At 35.6% G+C, this 20,405-nt stretch overlaps 1 protein-coding gene across 1 annotated transcript in view; it reads right to left on the bottom strand.

Annotated features, from left to right (window-relative positions):
• The window catches only part of LOC128988397 (DNA-directed RNA polymerase I subunit RPA2), a 47,806-nt gene that overhangs the window by 2,995 nt on the left and 24,406 nt on the right, over positions 1 to 20,405 (bottom strand). The window contains exons 6-14 of the mRNA XM_054409649.1: positions 15,403 to 15,552; positions 13,931 to 14,093; positions 13,404 to 13,491; positions 12,528 to 12,844; positions 7,262 to 7,471; positions 6,866 to 7,057; positions 3,389 to 3,496; positions 2,143 to 2,679; positions 690 to 846 (exon numbers count right to left, since the gene is read on the bottom strand). Of these exons, the coding sequence (XP_054265624.1) occupies positions 690 to 846; positions 2,143 to 2,679; positions 3,389 to 3,496; positions 6,866 to 7,057; positions 7,262 to 7,471; positions 12,528 to 12,844; positions 13,404 to 13,491; positions 13,931 to 14,093; positions 15,403 to 15,552 (1,922 nt within the window). The remainder of the gene's footprint in view (positions 1 to 689; positions 847 to 2,142; positions 2,680 to 3,388; positions 3,497 to 6,865; positions 7,058 to 7,261; positions 7,472 to 12,527; positions 12,845 to 13,403; positions 13,492 to 13,930; positions 14,094 to 15,402; positions 15,553 to 20,405) is intronic.

Here is a 20,405-nt window from a genome sequence, read left to right as displayed (position 1 = left end):
GGTTGCTATTTGAAAAAAATAAGTCACCCCCTACCACCTACCCTGTTAGGGGGGTAAAAAAATATTTTTCATGTGAAAAATTGCGGAATCTTTGTTAACTATTATTGCCACAAATAGAATATTTCTATCTATTTCGGTTTTAAAAATACAGATTTGTTTCCATACTTAATTTACACACTGTATCTGGTTTAAGACTAAATTGATTATTTCTTGTTATAGTTAAGAATCATACTTTTATAAAGTAAATTCAACAAAAAATCATAGACATTAACTTAAAAAAATGTTCTTAAAAAATCATTTTTGGATAAAGGTGTGGAAGCCTTCGATATTAGATTCAACACACCACTATATTTTACAAATGTTACGAATATTTGGATTAACTCTCCTAAATCTCTAACTATTTTCACGCTTCATAATAATCACAAAATCACAAAATTTTATAATAAATAATGATACAGAAAATATTTTTCTTGATAAATGTTTATTTTTACTTACTATATAAACTAGTAAAAATGTTTCGTGTTACAGAAATAAAAACATTCCAATAATGGAATCTATGAATCGTAGATATACTATGGAACATCATACACTTTTCTACCAGGACTTGTTGAACATGACAATTTAAAGGACCAAAAACATTTAGAAAAACATCCTCTTGCTTTTTTTCCAAACAATAAGATAAACTCTACCTATTGTCATCCGGGAAGGGAAGCCGTGGGGGTTGAAGACGATGTCTGGCACCAAACCACTCTCTGTAAAGGGAAGGTCTTCAGCAGGCCACTTGTGACTGCAGATTCCCTTCTGTCCTGCTCTACTGGCAAACTTGTCACCCACTGACGGGTTCCTCTACAAACATACCACACAGGGTGAATCTGTTATCTACAGTTAGGTCAGATTATTCATGTGCAACAGTGTTGTTATATAGATTGTTTGTTTACATAAAAATATACTACTTTATTGCTTTTAGATACATTTTTAATGATATTCTTATTTGTTATCGCAAAGTTTTTTCTCTCACATTTTATTCCACGAAAGAACATTAACACTTTCGGTCAAAGTTAGATGGATTTCAGTTTCATTTCCATTTAGTGGTATATATTTGTTGTAGATATTTTTCCATGTGATGTTTGTGTTACCGCGTTACCAATAAACTGGTTTAGGCCATAGAGGTATAATAATGAATTAGAGATTGGATTAACGGTATATCTTTTCTAAAATTACCGATTTTTACCAATAATCAAAAACAAAAATATGATTAGGCTTAAGATTGTTTTGATCAATACTCAATAGGCAAAAAGACACTGCTAAATTCACACTTTTTTGGTCCTAGGACGCTAGGCTTGAGCCCGGGATTGTTTTGCACATCACTTCAGGCTAGACCTAGGGGTTGCGGCATTATCACTTAGATAAAATCCATTGGTGATTTGGCGGGATTTGAAACCGGGACCTCTTGGACCGAAGTCCCGCGCTCTAATCACTAGACCAGCTCGCTCCCCAGCTAAATTAACACTACTGAAGTTTTGTTTTGAAAATGAAGTAGTCATCCAATCTATTTAGCCCAGCTGTTGCTAACTTTGAATTCAAAGACAATATAGTTGGAGAATGTACCAACAAAGTGTGCTGCTAACAAAATACTATTTTTATTTTGTTACTATGATAGTAGTTAATGTGTTTAATGTCGTTAAAAAGTTTGCGTGTTCAACAAAATGAGTGCCTAACCTAACTGACATCAGCAAACGAAAGTAGATCAATTTAGCTATGTTAATTTTTCAGGTTCAACGTTAAGTGAATGGAATTTCTAGTTCTACCCAAAGTCAAAGGATACACACACAGTGCAAGCATTGGCTATAAAGAATAGACTTCCCATCCAATGTAAAAAATTGAAGCCAAGAAAATAGATGAAGTTAAGGACCATCTCAACAGATGGTACTAGTGTATTGGGTTAAATATTAATTAAAATCCATGATAACAGCTGATTGATTCATCACTTGACACAGAATATTGTCATTAGTTGGTAGATAATCCTAACACATTGCACCACGTTTTTTGGCTTTAAATTTTCACATTGGATGGGAAGTCTACTCTGTGTATAGTTAATGGTAGTGGATAATTACAACCTCTACTGTTCTATAGATAACTTACTGGGACTCTGAACGTGATGCAGGCCCTAATAGGAGGATCGCTAGAGCCCGGTAGAGAGCTGCACAGTCTCACGTTGTCCACCACTATAGGATCCTTGCCCGAGTAAGTGCCGACCTTGTACGAGGCATCCAGCGAATTGAAGTAGCAGTAGTACGGTTCCCTGTTGTTCACAATTGTACCAGGAGCAGGTAAACCATCGTTGTTTAAGTGTTTGGCCAGTTCCGGTTTGCCTGGATCCAGGCCAAAGTATGACGTTGCTGATTCAAGGTCAACAAATTCAGATTTAAGAATCGATCCGTGAGCAAACCCTCTTTCAAGAGACGCTTTGTTGATGATCATCGCATCTTCCATGTCGTAGCCTGTGTATGATATGACGGCCACTATTGCGTTGGTTCCCATTGCAAAGTCGTCCAGCCCTGCCACATCGTAGTGTACAGGTCTGAATAGTGGGGTCGCAGGAGTCTGTAGTCTGTACAGCTTGGTCTCACTCTGTACACCCCACGTGTGACAAGCAGTGCCCATCGTCTGCTTGCCCATCTGTCAACAAGTAGGAAACATACTAATGAACTACAGTGGCCAGAGTTAAGTTTTTGTTGCCTTTAAGCAATTAATAAAATCAAGTACTAATGGAACATTATGGTTTCGGTTTATCGTTTTGCTATGCAATTATTTTTCTGCGATTGCAGGAGATGATAACGATTTCTTCACAATCTAAACGAACATAAGATTTTCTCATGATTGTGGGAGACGATGATGATATCTTTGCTGGAGGTGATTGGTCTGAGTGACACTGGTCTCACAAGCTAGAGACAGATTATGCTGAGTTGAAACTATTTTGTGTTGTTTACATCAACCTTTGATGACTAGTCAACCGAGAGCAAAGTATCAAATCACAATTTTGTCATCACTTTTTACTTCTGTTTATCAAGGGAAACATATGAAAATATTTAACAACTGAAATTTCATATTCCTATAGTGAAAAAGTTCGGGTCTTATGGGGGTAGGTTTTTTTTTAGCATTTGACATAGTGAAATCACAAATCTACATAAAAATTGCTAGGCTATGTGTTTGATTAACTGAGACAGGATAGGACAGGAATCATATTTTAAAATTGAGAAAAAGCTAAATATTTACAAAACTATTAACACTGATTTTGACACTACAATTCAATATTACAACTACAACACATCTGTGTTTTAAATTTCCGAACAAGTTATTTTTGAAATGGAAATAACTGTGTGTTTACCTGACACTGGTACATGTTGCGAGGACTCTGGTTACAATCAGGCATTGGAATCAAACAAGCCAAGTTGCTCAAGAAACTGTCTTTGGACAACTCTTGGTGAGTGGTGATCTGAAACATGAACCAACATATGATTCCAACCAGGAGAAATATATTTGTTAACATTTAACTTTTTCTAATAAATCCACAAAAGTGTATATAGAATTTCCCCAAAAGAAACACAAAGCGGGTTTTGTGGTGGAAAGAGGGATGACAACAATAACCATATTTAGAGCAGAACCTAAACAGTAAAAAGGAAGAAAACAACAATCATTCATTGGTTGGAATTTTTTTAAATAGAACATTAAATATAAATTTATGGAGCTATTATAAACCTGAGATAGTCCTAGTACCTAAATCTTTTGAACACAACTTTTTTTTATCTTTTATTGAAACTGTAATTGAGTTGGTTGACAAGAGAAAATGTACAACTGGTATTTTTATGGACCTATCTATGGCATTCGACAGTGTTAGGCATTCTACTCTACTTGAAAAACTTCAAAGACTAGGAGTAGCAAAACAAACTCTTTATTGGTTTACGTCATATCTCACTGAAAGATCTCAATACGTAGAAATCACTCACTTGACAAATTACAATAGAATTATTAAATCATGCTCAACGTATAAGCCAATAGTTTTTGGGGTGCCACAAGGCTCAATATTAGGGCCCCTGCTTTTTTTGTGCTATCTATGTTGAATGAAAGATTCTTTAATATATAATAAAAATTCAACACTATGTCTGTATGCTGATGATTTGAATTTGGTAATATCATTCAACTCAATAGAGCAAACAGAAATGTTCGCTTATGTAGAATTGGAAAGTATTGGAAATTTTCTTAATAACCACAACTTGATAATGAATTTACAAAAAACTAAATTTATAAATTTTAAGTCAAAACAAAATAGACAGAAGGAGCCAACAACAATACGCTATAACTTACAAAATATTGATGAAGAAATTAGTACAATTTTTTTGGGTTTAACACTAGATCAGCACTTGAATTGGGATAAACATGCCCACAAAATTTTAAGTAAAATTAATTCCGGAATTCATGCTTCATCAAGTATGTCTTTTTACTGTGATTTAAAAACTTTAAAAAATATATATTTTGCACATGTGCATTAACATATCACGTTTGGCATAGCACTCTACGGCTCAACAAAAATATGTAATCTAGATAGCATTTCAAAGGAGCAAAAGAGAGCGGTTAGAATCATGCTTAAGCTGCAGCGTGATGAGTCAGCTAAAGAGCATTTGAAGGACCTAAAAATCTTTACTGTTTATGGGCAGTATATATATGAATCAATAATAATTGCAAAAAAACAAGAAGTATATTCGGAACCAAAAGAAAAATCCCAATCTTATAATTTAAGAAATAAGAACGAAAATGTACAACCACACAGGACTACATTTTTTGAAAAGAAACCATCCTATGCAGGTAATAGATTTTTTAAATTTATTCCAAAAAATATTAAAAAGGAACAGAACCAAACAAATTTAAAAAAAATATTGAAAAGAGTTTTTAATAAATTTAGCAATTTATTCTTTTGACAATTTTTTCACCTCCCTCAGTCGCTATGATAGTTGAAATTATCTTACTAGATTTGTAAAATGTATTTGTTGTTTTTATAACCATTCCTCATGTTTTGCTGTTTTTTATCCTGTTGAACTATTTGGACACTATTTTTATTGTAATTATTTTGACACTATTTATTGTACAATGTACATAAAAACGAATAAGGATATTTGAATTGAATTGTCCTAGGACGCTAGGCACGAGCCCGGGATTGTTTTTCACATTGCTTCAGGCTCAAATCAAAATACCATTTATTTAGCAAAAAACATACATTCCATGTTATGACCCCTGTACAAACATATTTACATTATTTATTTTTAAAAATTATATACAATTTCCTATAAAAGCTTTTTAAAGTAAGCAAAATTATCCCCCACAAAGGATAATTTTATCCTGTGAGTGGGAGAGAGTCGTTATATTTTTAGAGATTTTTGAAATTATGAAAAAAAGGAATTTTGAACGAGTTAAAAGTTGAAAGTTGCGCTGGAAGACTGAGCGAATGGTGCCCCCACCTCCCCCCCCACCCTACCCCCAAAAGATAACCTGCTACTGTACTTCCCAATCAACGATTATAAACAACCCATGGATCGCTGGCTCAGTGTTGCCGCGCGGTCTAGCTTCCCCCACCAGAAGCCGACGCAGCCCACACACCCACAACTACAAAACACACATCTCCAGCTGCCGCCCTGCCGAATATACAGGGTCAAAACATCGCCAACGCCCGCCAACTCCCCCCACCATCTAAACCCTCACGCCTGTCCTGTCTCCTGCAAAAAATAGCCCATCTGAACATTCTTTAAAACTACAAATTCACTAAACCCGATTTGTAGATATTGCTAGTTCCAAATTGTACATGGTAAAATAATGGCTAGACCCAGAGGTTGCGGCATTATCACTTGGATAAAATCCATTGGTGACTAGGCGGGATTTGAACCAGGGACTGCTGAAGTCCCGCACTCTTAACCACTACACCAGCTCGCTCCCCCTTTGAACACAACTGAAGATACACTGTATCAGCAATCTGACACATACTTTCTCCCATTAGCTTGTGAACAACCTTTTTCATCGGTAAGTGGAGTAGCTCTGATATTTTATAGTAAAAAATTATATAAGTTGCAATAACTTTTGAACCAAAATTTTTACAGCACTGAGGGTGGCACTATTTTGTTTAGAATTATAAGGACCATAATATACTAATTTTAATCAAAACCGTTTTTTTAAATCTGATTTGTTGTTATTTAATGTGTTTTTTAATGTGTTTGGGCCATTTTTGAGAAAATTCAACTTTTCCGTTATTTTATAGAAAATCACCATTAAAAATACAAATTAAAAAAAAAATTTAAAGAAAAGTGAAAATGCTTGCAGATACCATGGATTAGTGTCTACATACCAAATTTCATCAAATTCGGAGTACAAGTGTGGTATGTACACATCTGCACATACAGACAGACAGATACACACATAGACAGACATAACTTCGAAAACCACTTTTTTGGGTTCAGGGGGATCCAGAACGGATATAACTACTTAAAACTCAAACTCAAAAATGTTGACAAAAACAATACTTTCTCCTTATACAGTACTGTGGTATAGGGGGAGAATGTAAAAAATAAATGGACAGTCAACAACTTGTCAAATAAGGACATTGACAAACTCTTTGTGTTTTTCACTTCTGGGGTTAGCTTTTAGTGAACAAACGTATTTCCTCAGAAAACAAAACAATAATTATTAAAATTTATAAAACTCTTAAAAACATAACCAAAATTATTATCATTTTATGACATGTCAGGTGATACACATTAACAATCAAGCTTTAAAACGGCCAAACAGTCTACAAGTACATTAAAGAAAAAAATATACACACCCCAGGATAAGCCTCCTTCTGTGATATGCAGATGTCCAGGTAGACCTGTTCAAAAGTGCCGACCAGTTCCACCTGTCTAGCAGCCAGATTGTAGACGGGTCGTACCATCCTCGCTGGGCCTGTGAACAGGAAGATACCTGGGAACTGGCTACCTCCCTGCTTCACAAACACTATCTCCATGGTGTCTGGTACCTGGGGTCACATACATCTAAGATCAAAAAACAATAATAACATACTACAAATAAATTTTAAATGTCTTCTTGAAATTTAATTTTGACGTTGTCACTTAAGTTGTATAAGTGTAAAACTTGTTTGATACCCAGTTCATAGATAGGAAAGCAATGATAAACATGCATAGGGTACAAATGAAATTGGTAAAAATATCTATCAGCTTACCTTCTCTCCCTGAATTTTAAGAGTGCGCAGTTTTTCGACGAACCTCGCTGTAGAAGCTTGGGGCACCCTCCCCACCACTCGCCCGTCCAGACTTGTAACATAGCATGCTGAGGGAGTCACTCCCAGGTCATGGTCTAGAGGTTGGAGACCTAGAGAGGCCAACACCTCAGGTAGTCTCTGGTACATATCTGGGTCTACAGGTTTGGTCACCTACAGCAGTATTGATTAAGTGCTAGTCAAAATTCCACATTTCATAAATATTAAGGCCTTAGTAAAAGTTATTTTGAAGATAGCAGTTTTTTTTACCTGAACGATAAAGAGTAAAATCGGGCACATAATACAAAAACTTTACTCTATAAACAAAACATCAAGATTTATCACTGTCAAAAACTACATTAACCATACATTGGTCATACTTGGGAAGGTAGGGATGGACGGGCACTGAAACTTAGGAAAAATATGCTTCCAATTTCCAGGATTGGACTGTAATTAATTCCCGATTTTCATAGGATGGAATTTAAAACCGTCAACAGTTTTTTTGGCATCGTGACTCGTGAGTGACGATGACATTCCTGTGAAGGCAAGAGATGTCGTCAGTATGGTAAGTGAAGATGATAATATCTCTGCGATCTTGGGAGATGTTCACAATGGTTCTGAGAATCCAGGAGGATGATGACCATGGGAAATATTAAAGATGGCGCCGTGATCATGGGAGATGTTCACAATGGTTCTGAGAATCCAGGAGGATGATGACCATGGGAAATATTAAAGATGGCGCCGTGATCATGGGAGATGTTCACAATGGTTCTGAGAATCCAGGAGGATGATGACCATGGGAAATATTAAAGATGGCGCCGTGATCATGGGAGATGTTCACAATGGTTCTGAGAATCCAGGAGGATGATGACCATGGGAAATATTAAAGATGGCGCCGTGATCATGGGAGATGTTCACAATGGTTCTGAGAATCCAGGAGGATGATGACCATGGGAAATATTAAAGATGGCGCCGTGATCATGGGAGATGTTCACAATGGTTCTGAGAATCCAGGAGGATGATGACCATGGGAAATATTAAAGATGGCGCCGTGATCATGGGAGATGTTCACAATGGTTCTGAGAATCCAGGAGGATGATGACCATGGGAAATATTAAAGATGGCGCCGTGATCATGGGAGATGTTAAAGATGCTGCTGTGATCGCAAATGATGAACAGGATGATACTGTAACTGCAGGATAGTGTTAACTATTTCCCACTACTGCGACAAACGGTGATGACGCTCTCCACTCCATGACCGTGAGATCCATGATCGCGAGACTGCAAATTGATTTTGTTTGTCATTATTCTACAAGAATTTTTACTTCAGATTTTTAAACAGCCTCTTTTCCCCGGGGAGAAAAATGCTGTCCCAAAAATCAGGAAGGAAATAATATTCCCATCCCAAACTAAAACTACAATCCCGTTCATCCTAAGGGGAGATATTTGAAAATACCTCCTACCAATCTATATTATTAATAGGTAGGCCTACGCTACATGGAATTTTGTAAGGCTTTTTTTGTTTTAAGATTCAACCCCACATATTATATACCATGTAACGGGTATTCCAAGTTGAGACTAAAATAAAATTTAGTAAAAACGATACAAGCTTTCAGCTGTCAAAACATTGCATCTAAAGATTGATATTGAACATAGCCTTCGTAATGAATTGTCGGGGAGGTCAAAATCTGTTTAAATCATATGTTAGACTAAATTAAAATAGGCCTATTGTAGAAAAATTACGTATCGAATAACTTAAATATCTAAAAAAACTACTTGTCCTATCGAGCTCAAAGTGTTACCAAATAAAATCATATGAAATTCCCTAACTTGTGTTAAAAAATCAAAATGATCGGACAAATTAGAGAAATTATGTAAAAATTTAAATTTAAAATATTAATTTACAATGTCTGAGCCAACCGCCATGACGTTGCGGGGAGCAAAAGTGACCAAGAAAATAGTCCGAGACTAAAATGCAATTAACTCGAAAATTGAAAGTCTAATCAAAAAACTTCAGATGAAAGTGATTAAATATGTTTCTGAAGACAATTGTATGGATTTCATAAAGAATAAATAAAAAACTATAAAAAAGTGTAGGAATGGTTTTTAATTTGGCGGTTATGGCGCGAAAAAGATGGAAGAAGGGGGAAATAGTTGAAGTTATTAAAGCAAATATCTCGAAAATTAAAGGCCCAAAAAAGCCAAATTAAAATAGAATGACTTTTAGAATTTTCTCTAGCTAGGCCTATGTTGCAAAATTTGTAACAACAACTTAAAGAATTAAATTTTGGATGGCAAGTAGTGAGTTGTAACAGTACAGTCGAACACTTATGGAGAAACTGTGCGTGAGTGAAGACCTGAGTTGGTCTCTAAAAGTGAATCTCTAGCATCATGTAATGTAGGCTCTAAGATGAAAGAAAGTCAAGAAACTATAATGAGCATTAAGCGACTGGGTTCCAAGGAATGTGATAGTGAAAAAGGGAGTTGATATTGTAGCCTATTAGGCTTAATTGTAACTTAGACTCATGCCATAAAGACACCGTGGATCTTCAACACCACAAAAACGGATAAGTAGCCAAACCTAGTGATTAAACATCTTCAATATAACGAATTCTAGAGTGATCATATATAAACATTTTCTATTATTAAATACTTTTACAAAAGGCTCAGTTCAGTCATAAGTTACATGGTACTGAAAATCAATCATTTAAAACAGTAACTTACTAGTCTAGGCCAAGGACAAATTAAGTAAAATAACTATCTTGATGATGCTAGGGTGTAGGCCTAAGGGTATTTTATAGTGGACATTATTTTTCATGTGTGTATATAGATTAAGTAGTATTCATATAAAATAAAATAATTTTTGTAAACAAGTGTTTTCATTGACTCTGTCTAGGTTCACTAGCTTCACACGAATCCAAGTCTTTACATCTTTGAAATTAAAAATGGGACTTCCCTGATAAAAAGAAACTCATGCAACTACCCTAGCTCTATTATTTAAGACAATTTAAAATACCCCCGCCGCAGCAAACCTGCTGTCTAAGCGAATTTCCATTTGGCTGAATTGATTCTCAATCGATCTATTAAAAAAACATTAGGTTTAACGAGTGGGTACCTAGGTTTGCTGCAACAAGGAAACCAATAAAGTGTGTGTTTTAAGTAAAATAATTATTGCTTAGTAGAAAATGAATATATTTGCCAAGTTTGAACAAAAGATATCCATAAACAAGCAAACTACAACATTTTACAATATTCTCCATAAGAATAACATGGGAATTTTAAATTTAAAATTTTTTTAGTTTTCTCCGTAACCAATAACTGTACAAAAACACTTTGATATACTGAATTGTTTGTTTTTTTAAGCTCTTTAAGAAGGTTTAGAGAAAAATTGGGAAATTTTGTGTTTTCAGGGTCAAAAGTGAGAAAACCCAATTTTTACCCCATAAAACCCCCCATAAAACCCTGTTCCCATGGTCCGATCATGCTGGATCGCGAACTCATTCAAGTTTATCCCGCCTTACACCTTCAAACCAAATTTCATCAAAATCGGATAAAAATTACTCAAGTTATCGTGTTCACGGACACATATATATATATAAATCTATATATATATATATATATATACATATATAAAAATTTGAACGAATGGTGTTTTTGGCCTCTGGGGACATCAAAATGAAAAAGTAAATCGGTCCCGGGCCTAAGTCTTACCATGAGACCTACGGTAATAGCTACTTCCCTATAGGGAAATTCGCTAAAAGGTATAATGTAAAATTTAAAGTAGGCCTAAGTTAAGAATTAAGAATGCTTAAACTGAGGCTACAACCAAAATGTTCCTCTAGGTGTGTAAATTTTCAAACTGACCTTTCATTTTTTGTAAAAGTCTCTTGTGCCCTGTCCCAGTGGCTTTTAAAGTTCCTATTTTATCCTTTTGAAGAACATATTTGTTTACATTATGATCGGCTGGATAATTTAATTGCTGTTAATATTTTAGTTGCAATTTTAAAAAACGTGTGTTACAAACATTTGATGACTTGGTTAAATGAAATATTTACTAACTTATTTGAATTAGGGTTGGTGTAAATATTACAATGGAAAAAAGCGAGAAAGCCTGAACATTTTGATATACTAAAAAAAACAAAAAAAAAATAACATTAACATTGTGCTGCGTTTCTTCAGCAATCATTGAAAGAGCCAAATTGCAAACTATAGAAACATGGGAAAGTCATAGAACACCACCAAGTAAAAGAAATAGAAATTTTTTTTAGAATTTAGAATCGTTATTATGGACAACCTAATGCGGCTATGAGTAGGAAACATTTGTAGAAAACATTAAAAAATAAGACCAGCTTTTGAAAAATGATAAGATATTTACAAGAAATCTTGATTATATCAAACTGTTATGTACATCATGAGTATTTCCATAATCTTTGAGTCAACTCTTTTTAAATAATCGGAATTTATGATTTTTTTTTTAATAACGCCTGTAATACTTCGCAATTGCTTGAATTAGAGCAACAGGTACACTAGTACATACCAACTAAGGTACCTAACTTAGTTAAAAATGCTGCCAGTGACAGTAATATATCGTAATGTTTTGTGTATGGTTTTTTTTTTTTTTTTTTTTCCTAGGACGCTAGGCACGAGCCTGGGATTGTTTTTCACATTACTTCAGGCTAGACCTAGGGGTTGCGGCATTATCACTTAGATAATATCCATTGGTGACTTGGCGGGGATCGAACCCGGGACCTCACGGACCGAAGTCCCGCGCTCTAGCCACTACACCAGCTCACTCCCCTTTTTGTGTATGGTGTAAAGTTGCGTGTTGTCAGATTGTCAGATGGGCTCTTTTCCATTCAGATAAGACTGTTTTTGTTATATACTCAAAAGTAAAACTGTTCAAACCATGGATAATTATTAGTTTAAGGAGAATAATTTGAATGAAAACCAAGTGGCTGATTAAAAATTTTGTTGTTCAGCTATCTTACTTAAGAAAATAAGAGCCTGACAAAATAGAGGGATGATAAAGTCACAATTTTCAGATTATAGATTCCATACCTTTTACCAGTGAACTCAAATCTTTTACCTCACACACCATGTACGTTGCCACAGAGTGTATTCACCTGTCATCTCATTTGTCGAACACTTGTTTATTTTGTTTTCCCCTTAAATAACACATCCTGGTGTATTTTTTCAGGTTATAAATTATAATCTAATCTAATGTTTCCACCTGGCAGTGCTTGGTGAGATGGTTGAGCAAGCCACACGGAGCGCCATCAGGGGTGTGCACAGGACAAATGAAGCCCCAAGCGTCCGGCAACAGCTGTCTTGCTTCCGTCGTCCGCATCTCCTGGAAAAACGACCCTCGGTGGACGGCTCGGAAGTGTGACATGTACCTCATTCTATTGATGTTCTCCGCTACAATCGTCAGACCTTTGTCTTGCATCAGACCAAGTCCCGAGCTGCTCTTCACATTCCCAGTCGCCAGGAAGTTGCTCAAACTGTGGTCAACCAGACCGGATTTCTTGACCGCAAGGTTTAATTCGTCTGTGAAGATGTTTTATTTTAAAATTCATGAGAATCTAGTAATTTAATCTGAAGGCTAATCAATAAAAAGCTTTATATAAACTCAAAACAAAAATGTTATTATGACAAGTACACAAAAGTAGCTGTGTTGGTGGTCATAAAAATCCTTGATACAAATAACTAAAAGGAAATAAAGTTTAGTATTTGATCTACCAGTAAATTTAATTGAATATAAGACAATAACTTAAAGTACAGACCATGCCTCAGCATTTGGCCTCCCCAAATTATTAAAATTTTTTATGTAGCCTACAATATTGCCTAAAATACTGTTACTTTAGTTGTTTTACCAGTTAAATTATTAGATAGTGATCCATGAATACAACTATAAATTTACACAGAATATTTACATGGAAGGGTTAATAATAGCCTATTTAGGATTATACGGCAAGGATTTTTCAAAAGTCATCACATCTTTAAAATTATAAATTTAAAATTCTTGTTTTGAGTGCATCAAATGTTTACCAGCACAGTTAATAAAAGGATTTTATGTAGAAAAGTTTTTTATAACCGTTTCACTGACCTTTTGTAAGCTCAAACGAAGCATTCATCCTCTTCAAGATCATACTCCTTATGGTAAAAAGCCAACCTTGTAGTCGATCTTTTAGGACCTGTATAAAAAAATAATAGGATCTTAAAGTTAAATTTAGAATTTGATATATTGGTTTCACCTGTGTATTTTTACAACGATAACAGATGTATAAAGCATTTACATCTTTAACACTGATAATGGTAGTTTTTTAAATCATATTAAACCATCCGTCATTTTGGCATAAGTGTTCTCATAACCTTCCGTAGAAGGTAGAACCAACAACCTACCTGACAAGAACGTTTTGTAAACCTTAGCGGTGTCTTATTTAGTGAGACAAGGAATGTTTGTGAAACCGCCTTAAAGGGCTAAAACTGCATTGTCAGCTTATTAGTTAGTATTACACTTTGGTGCGAGAGCGACAGGCTCAATACCCAGCATACTGAAAAACATTTTATCAATTTAGACTGCTTTCCCTTAAGTATAGTGATTTCTTCATTGACAAAAAAAAAGAATCTCACCTGTAGGTACAGATGGCCGCCTAACAACAACTCCTGCATCATGACAGCGTCAGCACCCTCTATGCAGCTTTTGTCTTGTACTACAGAAAATAGCTTCTGTAGCATCAGCACTAAACAGTGGAACTTGTCTTTGTAATCGTCTACGTGAATGCACACACAATGCCTGTAAACAACAGTGAAGCAATGTACGCATCCTTGTGGTAAAAAGGTAAAAATTAACCTTTTGGGCCAAGAAGTGTGAGGACCATAGTTTTGATTCATGGCATATAACATATTTTGGGAGTTTGGACCACTTCCCCTTAAAGGCATTTACGTTCCCGTTGTACAAAATGCCATTGAGGTAGATACTAAAAAAGGCATAAAAGAGTAGGGATGGACAGGTCTAAAAATTTTCAGGAATTTAAATCTCGTTCTACGAGACAAGATTATATTTTGGTCGAGATTTTTTCGAGACGAGATAAAATACGTCAAATACACTTGCATAAAGTAAATGCAATGTGCAATACAGGAACGCACTGATGTTGCGTTTCCTTTGCAAAGGCGTTTTTTAAAATTGTTAATTCTTTACATGTAAATTAATATTGTGTTAATTGTTCTATAATTGTTTGTTTTGGCATAGCAAATGATGATAAGTTTTGTTAGTGTTAGCAGTGTGAGACGTGTTTTACTATTGTAAAAATAGCCAAAATAAGTCACTCAAAAATCATTCTAAAAATAACACAAGACTGAAAAATTATTACTTGATACTCAACTAGTAAAGACTGGTGTTTTAGAATGATTAATTTGGTATTTTTCAAAGTTGAACCTTATCCTAACCATAACTAATATCTCCATGTTTCCTATGCCTAAGAGTTTTTTTTTCTTTTTTTTAATAAGATAGGCCTAATTAATATTTGTTTTTTTATAATGATGTTTTTTATTACCCGGTAATGTTTTTTAATCAAAGATTTAAAATATTCTTGTTTATTATTATTTTTGTATCCAACCAGTCTGTCATAAATCAGTAGGTATTTAAAAATGTTACAAAATCAGGTTAAAATGTCGAATCACGTGCATTTCCTGTTATGTATGAGAAGGGAAATCCCGTCTTGATCTCGTCTTGAAATTTTATGAGAAGTAAAAAATCCTGTCTTATCTTGTCTCGAGCTAAAAATCCAATCTTGTCCATCCCTATGAAAATATTGCCTCAGAAACCCCTGACTGCCCTGACTGAAATAATTAGTTGGCTCTTTTCTGTTCTTGATTTGAAACTCACCAATCAAATCAAATCTCAAAACTGAAACTTTTCCTAATAGGCCTACCTAGTAGTTTTGGGAATTTATTTTTGATTTTAAGAGCGTCACTAGTTTCATGACCTATTCAGCCAAGGAGGGAGCAAAACACAACCACGGAAGAACTACTAAAGGCACACCAAGCGCATACAATCTTTTGTTACCTACTTATTTAATGAAAACTTTTTAAATTGTACTTACAACAATATAAAGTCACATATCTCTTCATCTGTAGACCATGTTGGAAGCTCCATAAACCTTATACGAAATATTTTCCCCAAATACTGCTTAGCTTCGTCTTGTGAGTGAATGTTCTGCTCGTGTAGTGATCGCAGCATACTCAACACGGACCTGAGTAAGGTAAGATTTATTAATAAATAATTACTTAAAGGAAATATAAAACAAGGTAACGAAAATTAACTGCTTCATACAAGTCAAAACATTAGGGTTGTCAGTAAATTTAGGTCTCCACTACATCCCTTTAGCGGACAAGCCAACTAGTTTGATTCAAAGACCAGTTTAGTGTTCATTAGGTACTCAATACAATATTATTTTAGCTGGTCCCCACCCCTGTAGAAATGTTAGGAGAATACAAAAACCTTGTTTAAATGAAAATAGACGGTCCTGCCAGCACAGTGCATGTGCAGAGTACATTAGCCAGTGTTGTGCAACTGTATTCGGGTGGTCTGACACATGTTTGTAGTAGGCCTACTGTGATTATTTATTAAAGATGAGGTCCGATAAACGACTTATTTCTGTTGTACAAATGTATCCATTGTTGTACGACTTGACAAGGTAAGATTTATTTATCGACCATAGAAGACTATAACAGAACCTACAGTAGAGTAAATGCAGGTGACAGAACCGACATAACAGCTTTGTGGTATATGTTGGGAGATGAAGAGATAAAGTCATGGTTTGACAGTCAACCTCACCCAGGGAATGTTTTTCTTCTACCGCCGTCTGTTAGTCAACTTATGAAGGTGGAGGATGACTCAATTACAATTCACCAAGTTTGCAGCAATCTTAACCTACACAATTATGACTACATCATATCAGTGGTAAACAATGATGGGAAACAACACAGTGGAGGTAGTCACTGGTCACTTCTGGTGTACTGCAGTTCTACAGCCAATTTTTACCACTATGATTCTGTAACTGGTGTCAACCATAATCATGCTATCCAACTCGCCTCCAAGCTTTCCCAGGGCCTCAAACTGCTCGACAATTGTCACGTTATAGAAGCGAAGTGTCTACAACAGAAGGGAGGTGTCGAGTGTGGTGTTTTTGTTATCCATAACACTGAGATTGTGTGCAATATGGTTGAAAATAAGTTGTTTAAATTTGTTCTATTTCTTATTTAAATAAGAAATTAAAAGATCAAAGAAACTAAACTGTTTTAATCAAGACACTAATACAAGAATAATATTATTATAGAAAAGTAAATAAAATCATATGGTTAAATATTAGTTAAATAAGCATAAGGGTTAACTAATACAAGAATAATATTATTATAGAAAAGTAAATAAAATCATATGGTTAAATATTAGTTAAATAAGCATAAGGGTTAAACATCTTTCCCTGTGAGTTTCTTTTCAGAGTTTAGTCAGGAAAACGTTTCGTAGGTCTTATAATTCTGCCTCTTGATGATTGTTTTATTGCAGCTTCTTGATTGGGAGTAGTTGATCGTGAAAAAGGTTTACTTTTATCTTGAGTTATTCTAGATGGTGTAGTAGTTGTTCTTTCAGCAGTATTTGATAGGGAAGAGTTGTTTTGAGTAACAGTAGTAAATGGCAGAGGATCTGACGTTGTATCTTTGATGGATAAAGGAATAGGATTGTTCGGTTTGGTTGTATTACCTTTGTAAGGCAAAAGGTGGTGTCGATTCCTTCTCAACGTAGTGTTTCCTGTCTTAACCCAGTATGACCTTGGCTCTTGTCCTAAGCTGATAATAATACCATCTCTTTTTAGGTCTTGGATCCATACTTTCTTACCTACAGGCAGCGATGGAAGTTCTTTTGTAGCGTAGCGCCTATCGTAGTTTCTCTTGTAAGATGCTTTGTAAGTATCTTCTTTTTCCTTTAGTTGAGAGAGATCGGGTTTGATTTCAAGTTTTTTAGGTAAAACAGGCAGGTTATCTCGCAGTGGTCTGTTGTATATTAGCTGAGCAGGACTGTATCCACTTGTGGATAGAGGTGTATTGCGGTAGGTTAGGAGGGCTAAATATGGGTCGTCTTTGTTTTTCTTTAGTACACTCTTCGCTATTTTGACTGCAGCTTCAGCTGCACCGTTACTTTGGTGGTAGCTTGGACTGCTTGTCACAAGTTTAAAGTTATAGCTTTGAGCAAACTTTTTGAATTCAGAGTTTTCAAGACCAGTGTATCTGGTAGCAAACTGTGTACCACAATCAGATCGTAGCTCAATTGGTATACCGTGACGGCAGAATACAGATTTGCATTTTTCGATTATTTCAGCAGTTGACAGGTTCTTTAATGTAGCTATTTCAAAATAACGTGAAAAACAGTCAGTGATTACTACGAACCATGTTCCTTCAAGTTTAAAGAGATCAATCGCTGCCTTTTCCCAAGGACGAGATGGAAGCTCACTGGGCAAAAGGGGTTCATGATGTTGTGTTCTATGTTCAGTACATTTGGGACAATCATTAACAAATTTCTCAATGTCAAGTGACATTCCTGGCCACCACATACTATTGTTGGCTCTAAGTCGACATTTCGTTATGCCTAGGTGGCCTGTATGTATTCTTGTCAACATTTCTTGTCTAAGAGTTGTCGGGATTATGAGACGTTCTCCTCTAAGCAATAGTCCGTCACAAAAAGAGATTTCATCCCGAACTGTGAAGTATGGCTTAAGATTATCGGGAATCTTAGTTTTATCAGGCCATTCAGTTGAGCAGTAAGATTTAATTACCCTGAGTTCTGAGCTAGCCCGCTGTGCCGATGCAATTCTATCAAGAACCATGTCAGTTACATAGGCAATGTTTCTTGTTACTGTGTGGATGGCCAGTTCAACTTCCTCATCTAAATCATAACTCTCATTAGCTGCTACAGGACTTCTTGAGAGACAATCAGCAGTGGCTAAATGTTTGCCAGGAGTGTATGTCACATTGTAGGAATATCTCATCAGACGAAGTCTTAGTCTTTGAAGACGGGGAGTCATATCATTGATCTCTTTAGTAGTCAAAATACTTACCAAAGGTTTGTGATCTGTTTCTAGCGTGATGTGCTTGCCCACAATGTAGTCTTTAAACTTGTCACAGCTCCATGTTAATGATAGAGCTTCTCGTTCAATGTTAGAGTAGTTTCGTTCAGTTTCGCTCAGAGTGCGTGAAATATAAGAAATAGGCTTCCAATTCCCATCTGATTGTTGTTGTAAAAGTACTCCACCCAGGCCTTGTGTAGAAGAGTCAGCAGAAATCATAGTCGGTTTATTTTTATCATAGAATGCAAGTTGAGGTGGAGAAGCCAATAATTCTTTCAATTCATCGAATGCTTTTTGTTGTTCAAAACCCCAACACCATTCGTTTTTTCTACTTAGTAGGTCGGTAATGGGTTTTAGTAACCGGCTTTTATTAGGTATGTATTTGCCAATGAAGTTCACCATACCAAGTAACCTTTGAACTCCTAAAATATCTGTTGGAGGAGCCATTTTTCGTATAGCTTCGACTTTGGTCTCATCGACTTTGATTCCTGATTCAGATAAATGGTGACCTAAGTAGGTTAGCGAGGTTTGAGAGAACAAGCATTTGTCTTTGTTTAGGGTGAAGCCAGCACCTTCAAGTTTGGTAAGTACTTCTTCTAAGAAATAGTCATGTTCTTGTTGAGTTTTCCCCCAAACAATTATGTCGTCCATATGCGCAAGTGCATTCATTTGACCTTTAAGGGTTCGATTCACGCATTCTTGGAACACTTCTGGTGCAGATGTTATTCCAAAGGGTAGTTTCAGAAATTTAAAACGTCCAAACGGTGTCAGGAACGTTGTCAAATCTTGGGATTCTTCGTCCAATGTGATCTGCCAGAATCCGTTATTAGCATCCAATTTAGAATAGCATTTTGCTTCTGAGATTTGGGCAAGTGTTATGTCGATGGGTTGAATAGGATAGTATCTTCGTTTGACGCATCTGTTTAATTTAGTAAGATCTACACAAATGCGAACTTTGTTAGAGTCCTTCTTTGGCACAACAACCATTGGAGAGCACCAGTCTGTGGCATGGTGTACCTCAGCGATCACCCCCATTGACACCATTCTTTCAAGCTCTTCTTTAGTAGATTCCCAAAGAGGAAGAGGAATCCGACGAGGCGTGTTGATTGCAAATGGATTGGCGTTATTTTTCAGTTCTACTTTGTATTTGACATCAATGGAACCTAAGCCTTCAAACAGTTTGGGGTGTCTGTCATACCAGTCATTACTGGATGGCTGTATTTCGTTGATTCGAGCAAGTAACTGCAAACTTGTTATTGCAGGTTTACCTAGAAGTGGCTGGGAAGTGCCCTTAGAAACATATATAGTCTCATAACATGTTTTTTACTTTCTCCCCCTATACCATATAATAGTATATGGAGAAAGTATTGTTTTCGTCAAAATTTTCGAGTTTGAGTTTTGAGTGGATATATTCGTTTTGGGTCCCCCTGGACCCAAAAAAGTGGTTTTCGAAGTGATGTCTGTGTGTGTGTGTGTGTGTGTGTGTCTGTGTGTCTGTGTGTCTGTGTGTCTGGATGTGTACAGAGCTAGAGACTACACCTGTGGTCCGATTTCGATGAAATTTGGTATGTAGGTTCTAATCCATGGTATCTCCAGGCGTTTTTTTCATTTTTTTGAAGTTTTGATTTTTAATGGGGATTTCCCCATAAAAACCCATAAAAAACCGGAAAAATCGGATTTTCTTAAAAATGGCCCGAACGATTTTGATAAAAATTTAGTATGTTGTAGCCCTTTAAATTATGAACAAATTGGTACAAATCCCATTACTGTAAAAATTACGGTTCAAAAGTTATGGTAAATTATGTTATCTTCCAATAAAAATCCCATAAAATAACGAAAAATAGGATTTTAGACAAAAAAATCCGTTTTTATTTAACATAGTATGTTATGATCCTTACAATTTTGATAGTTTTTCTCATTTCTTAGAAATTTTTATTTTTAATGGGTATTTTCCCATAAAACCCCATAAAATGACGGAGAAAAAA

This window comes from Macrosteles quadrilineatus, unplaced genomic scaffold, assembly GCF_028750875.1.
Source record: "Macrosteles quadrilineatus isolate MER2022 unplaced genomic scaffold, UCM_ALF_1.0 Scaffold_3__2_contigs__length_128488019, whole genome shotgun sequence".
In the NCBI taxonomy this organism is placed as follows: Eukaryota; Metazoa; Arthropoda; class Insecta; order Hemiptera; family Cicadellidae; genus Macrosteles; species Macrosteles quadrilineatus.
This window is presented reverse-complemented; position numbering and strand designations above follow the sequence as displayed.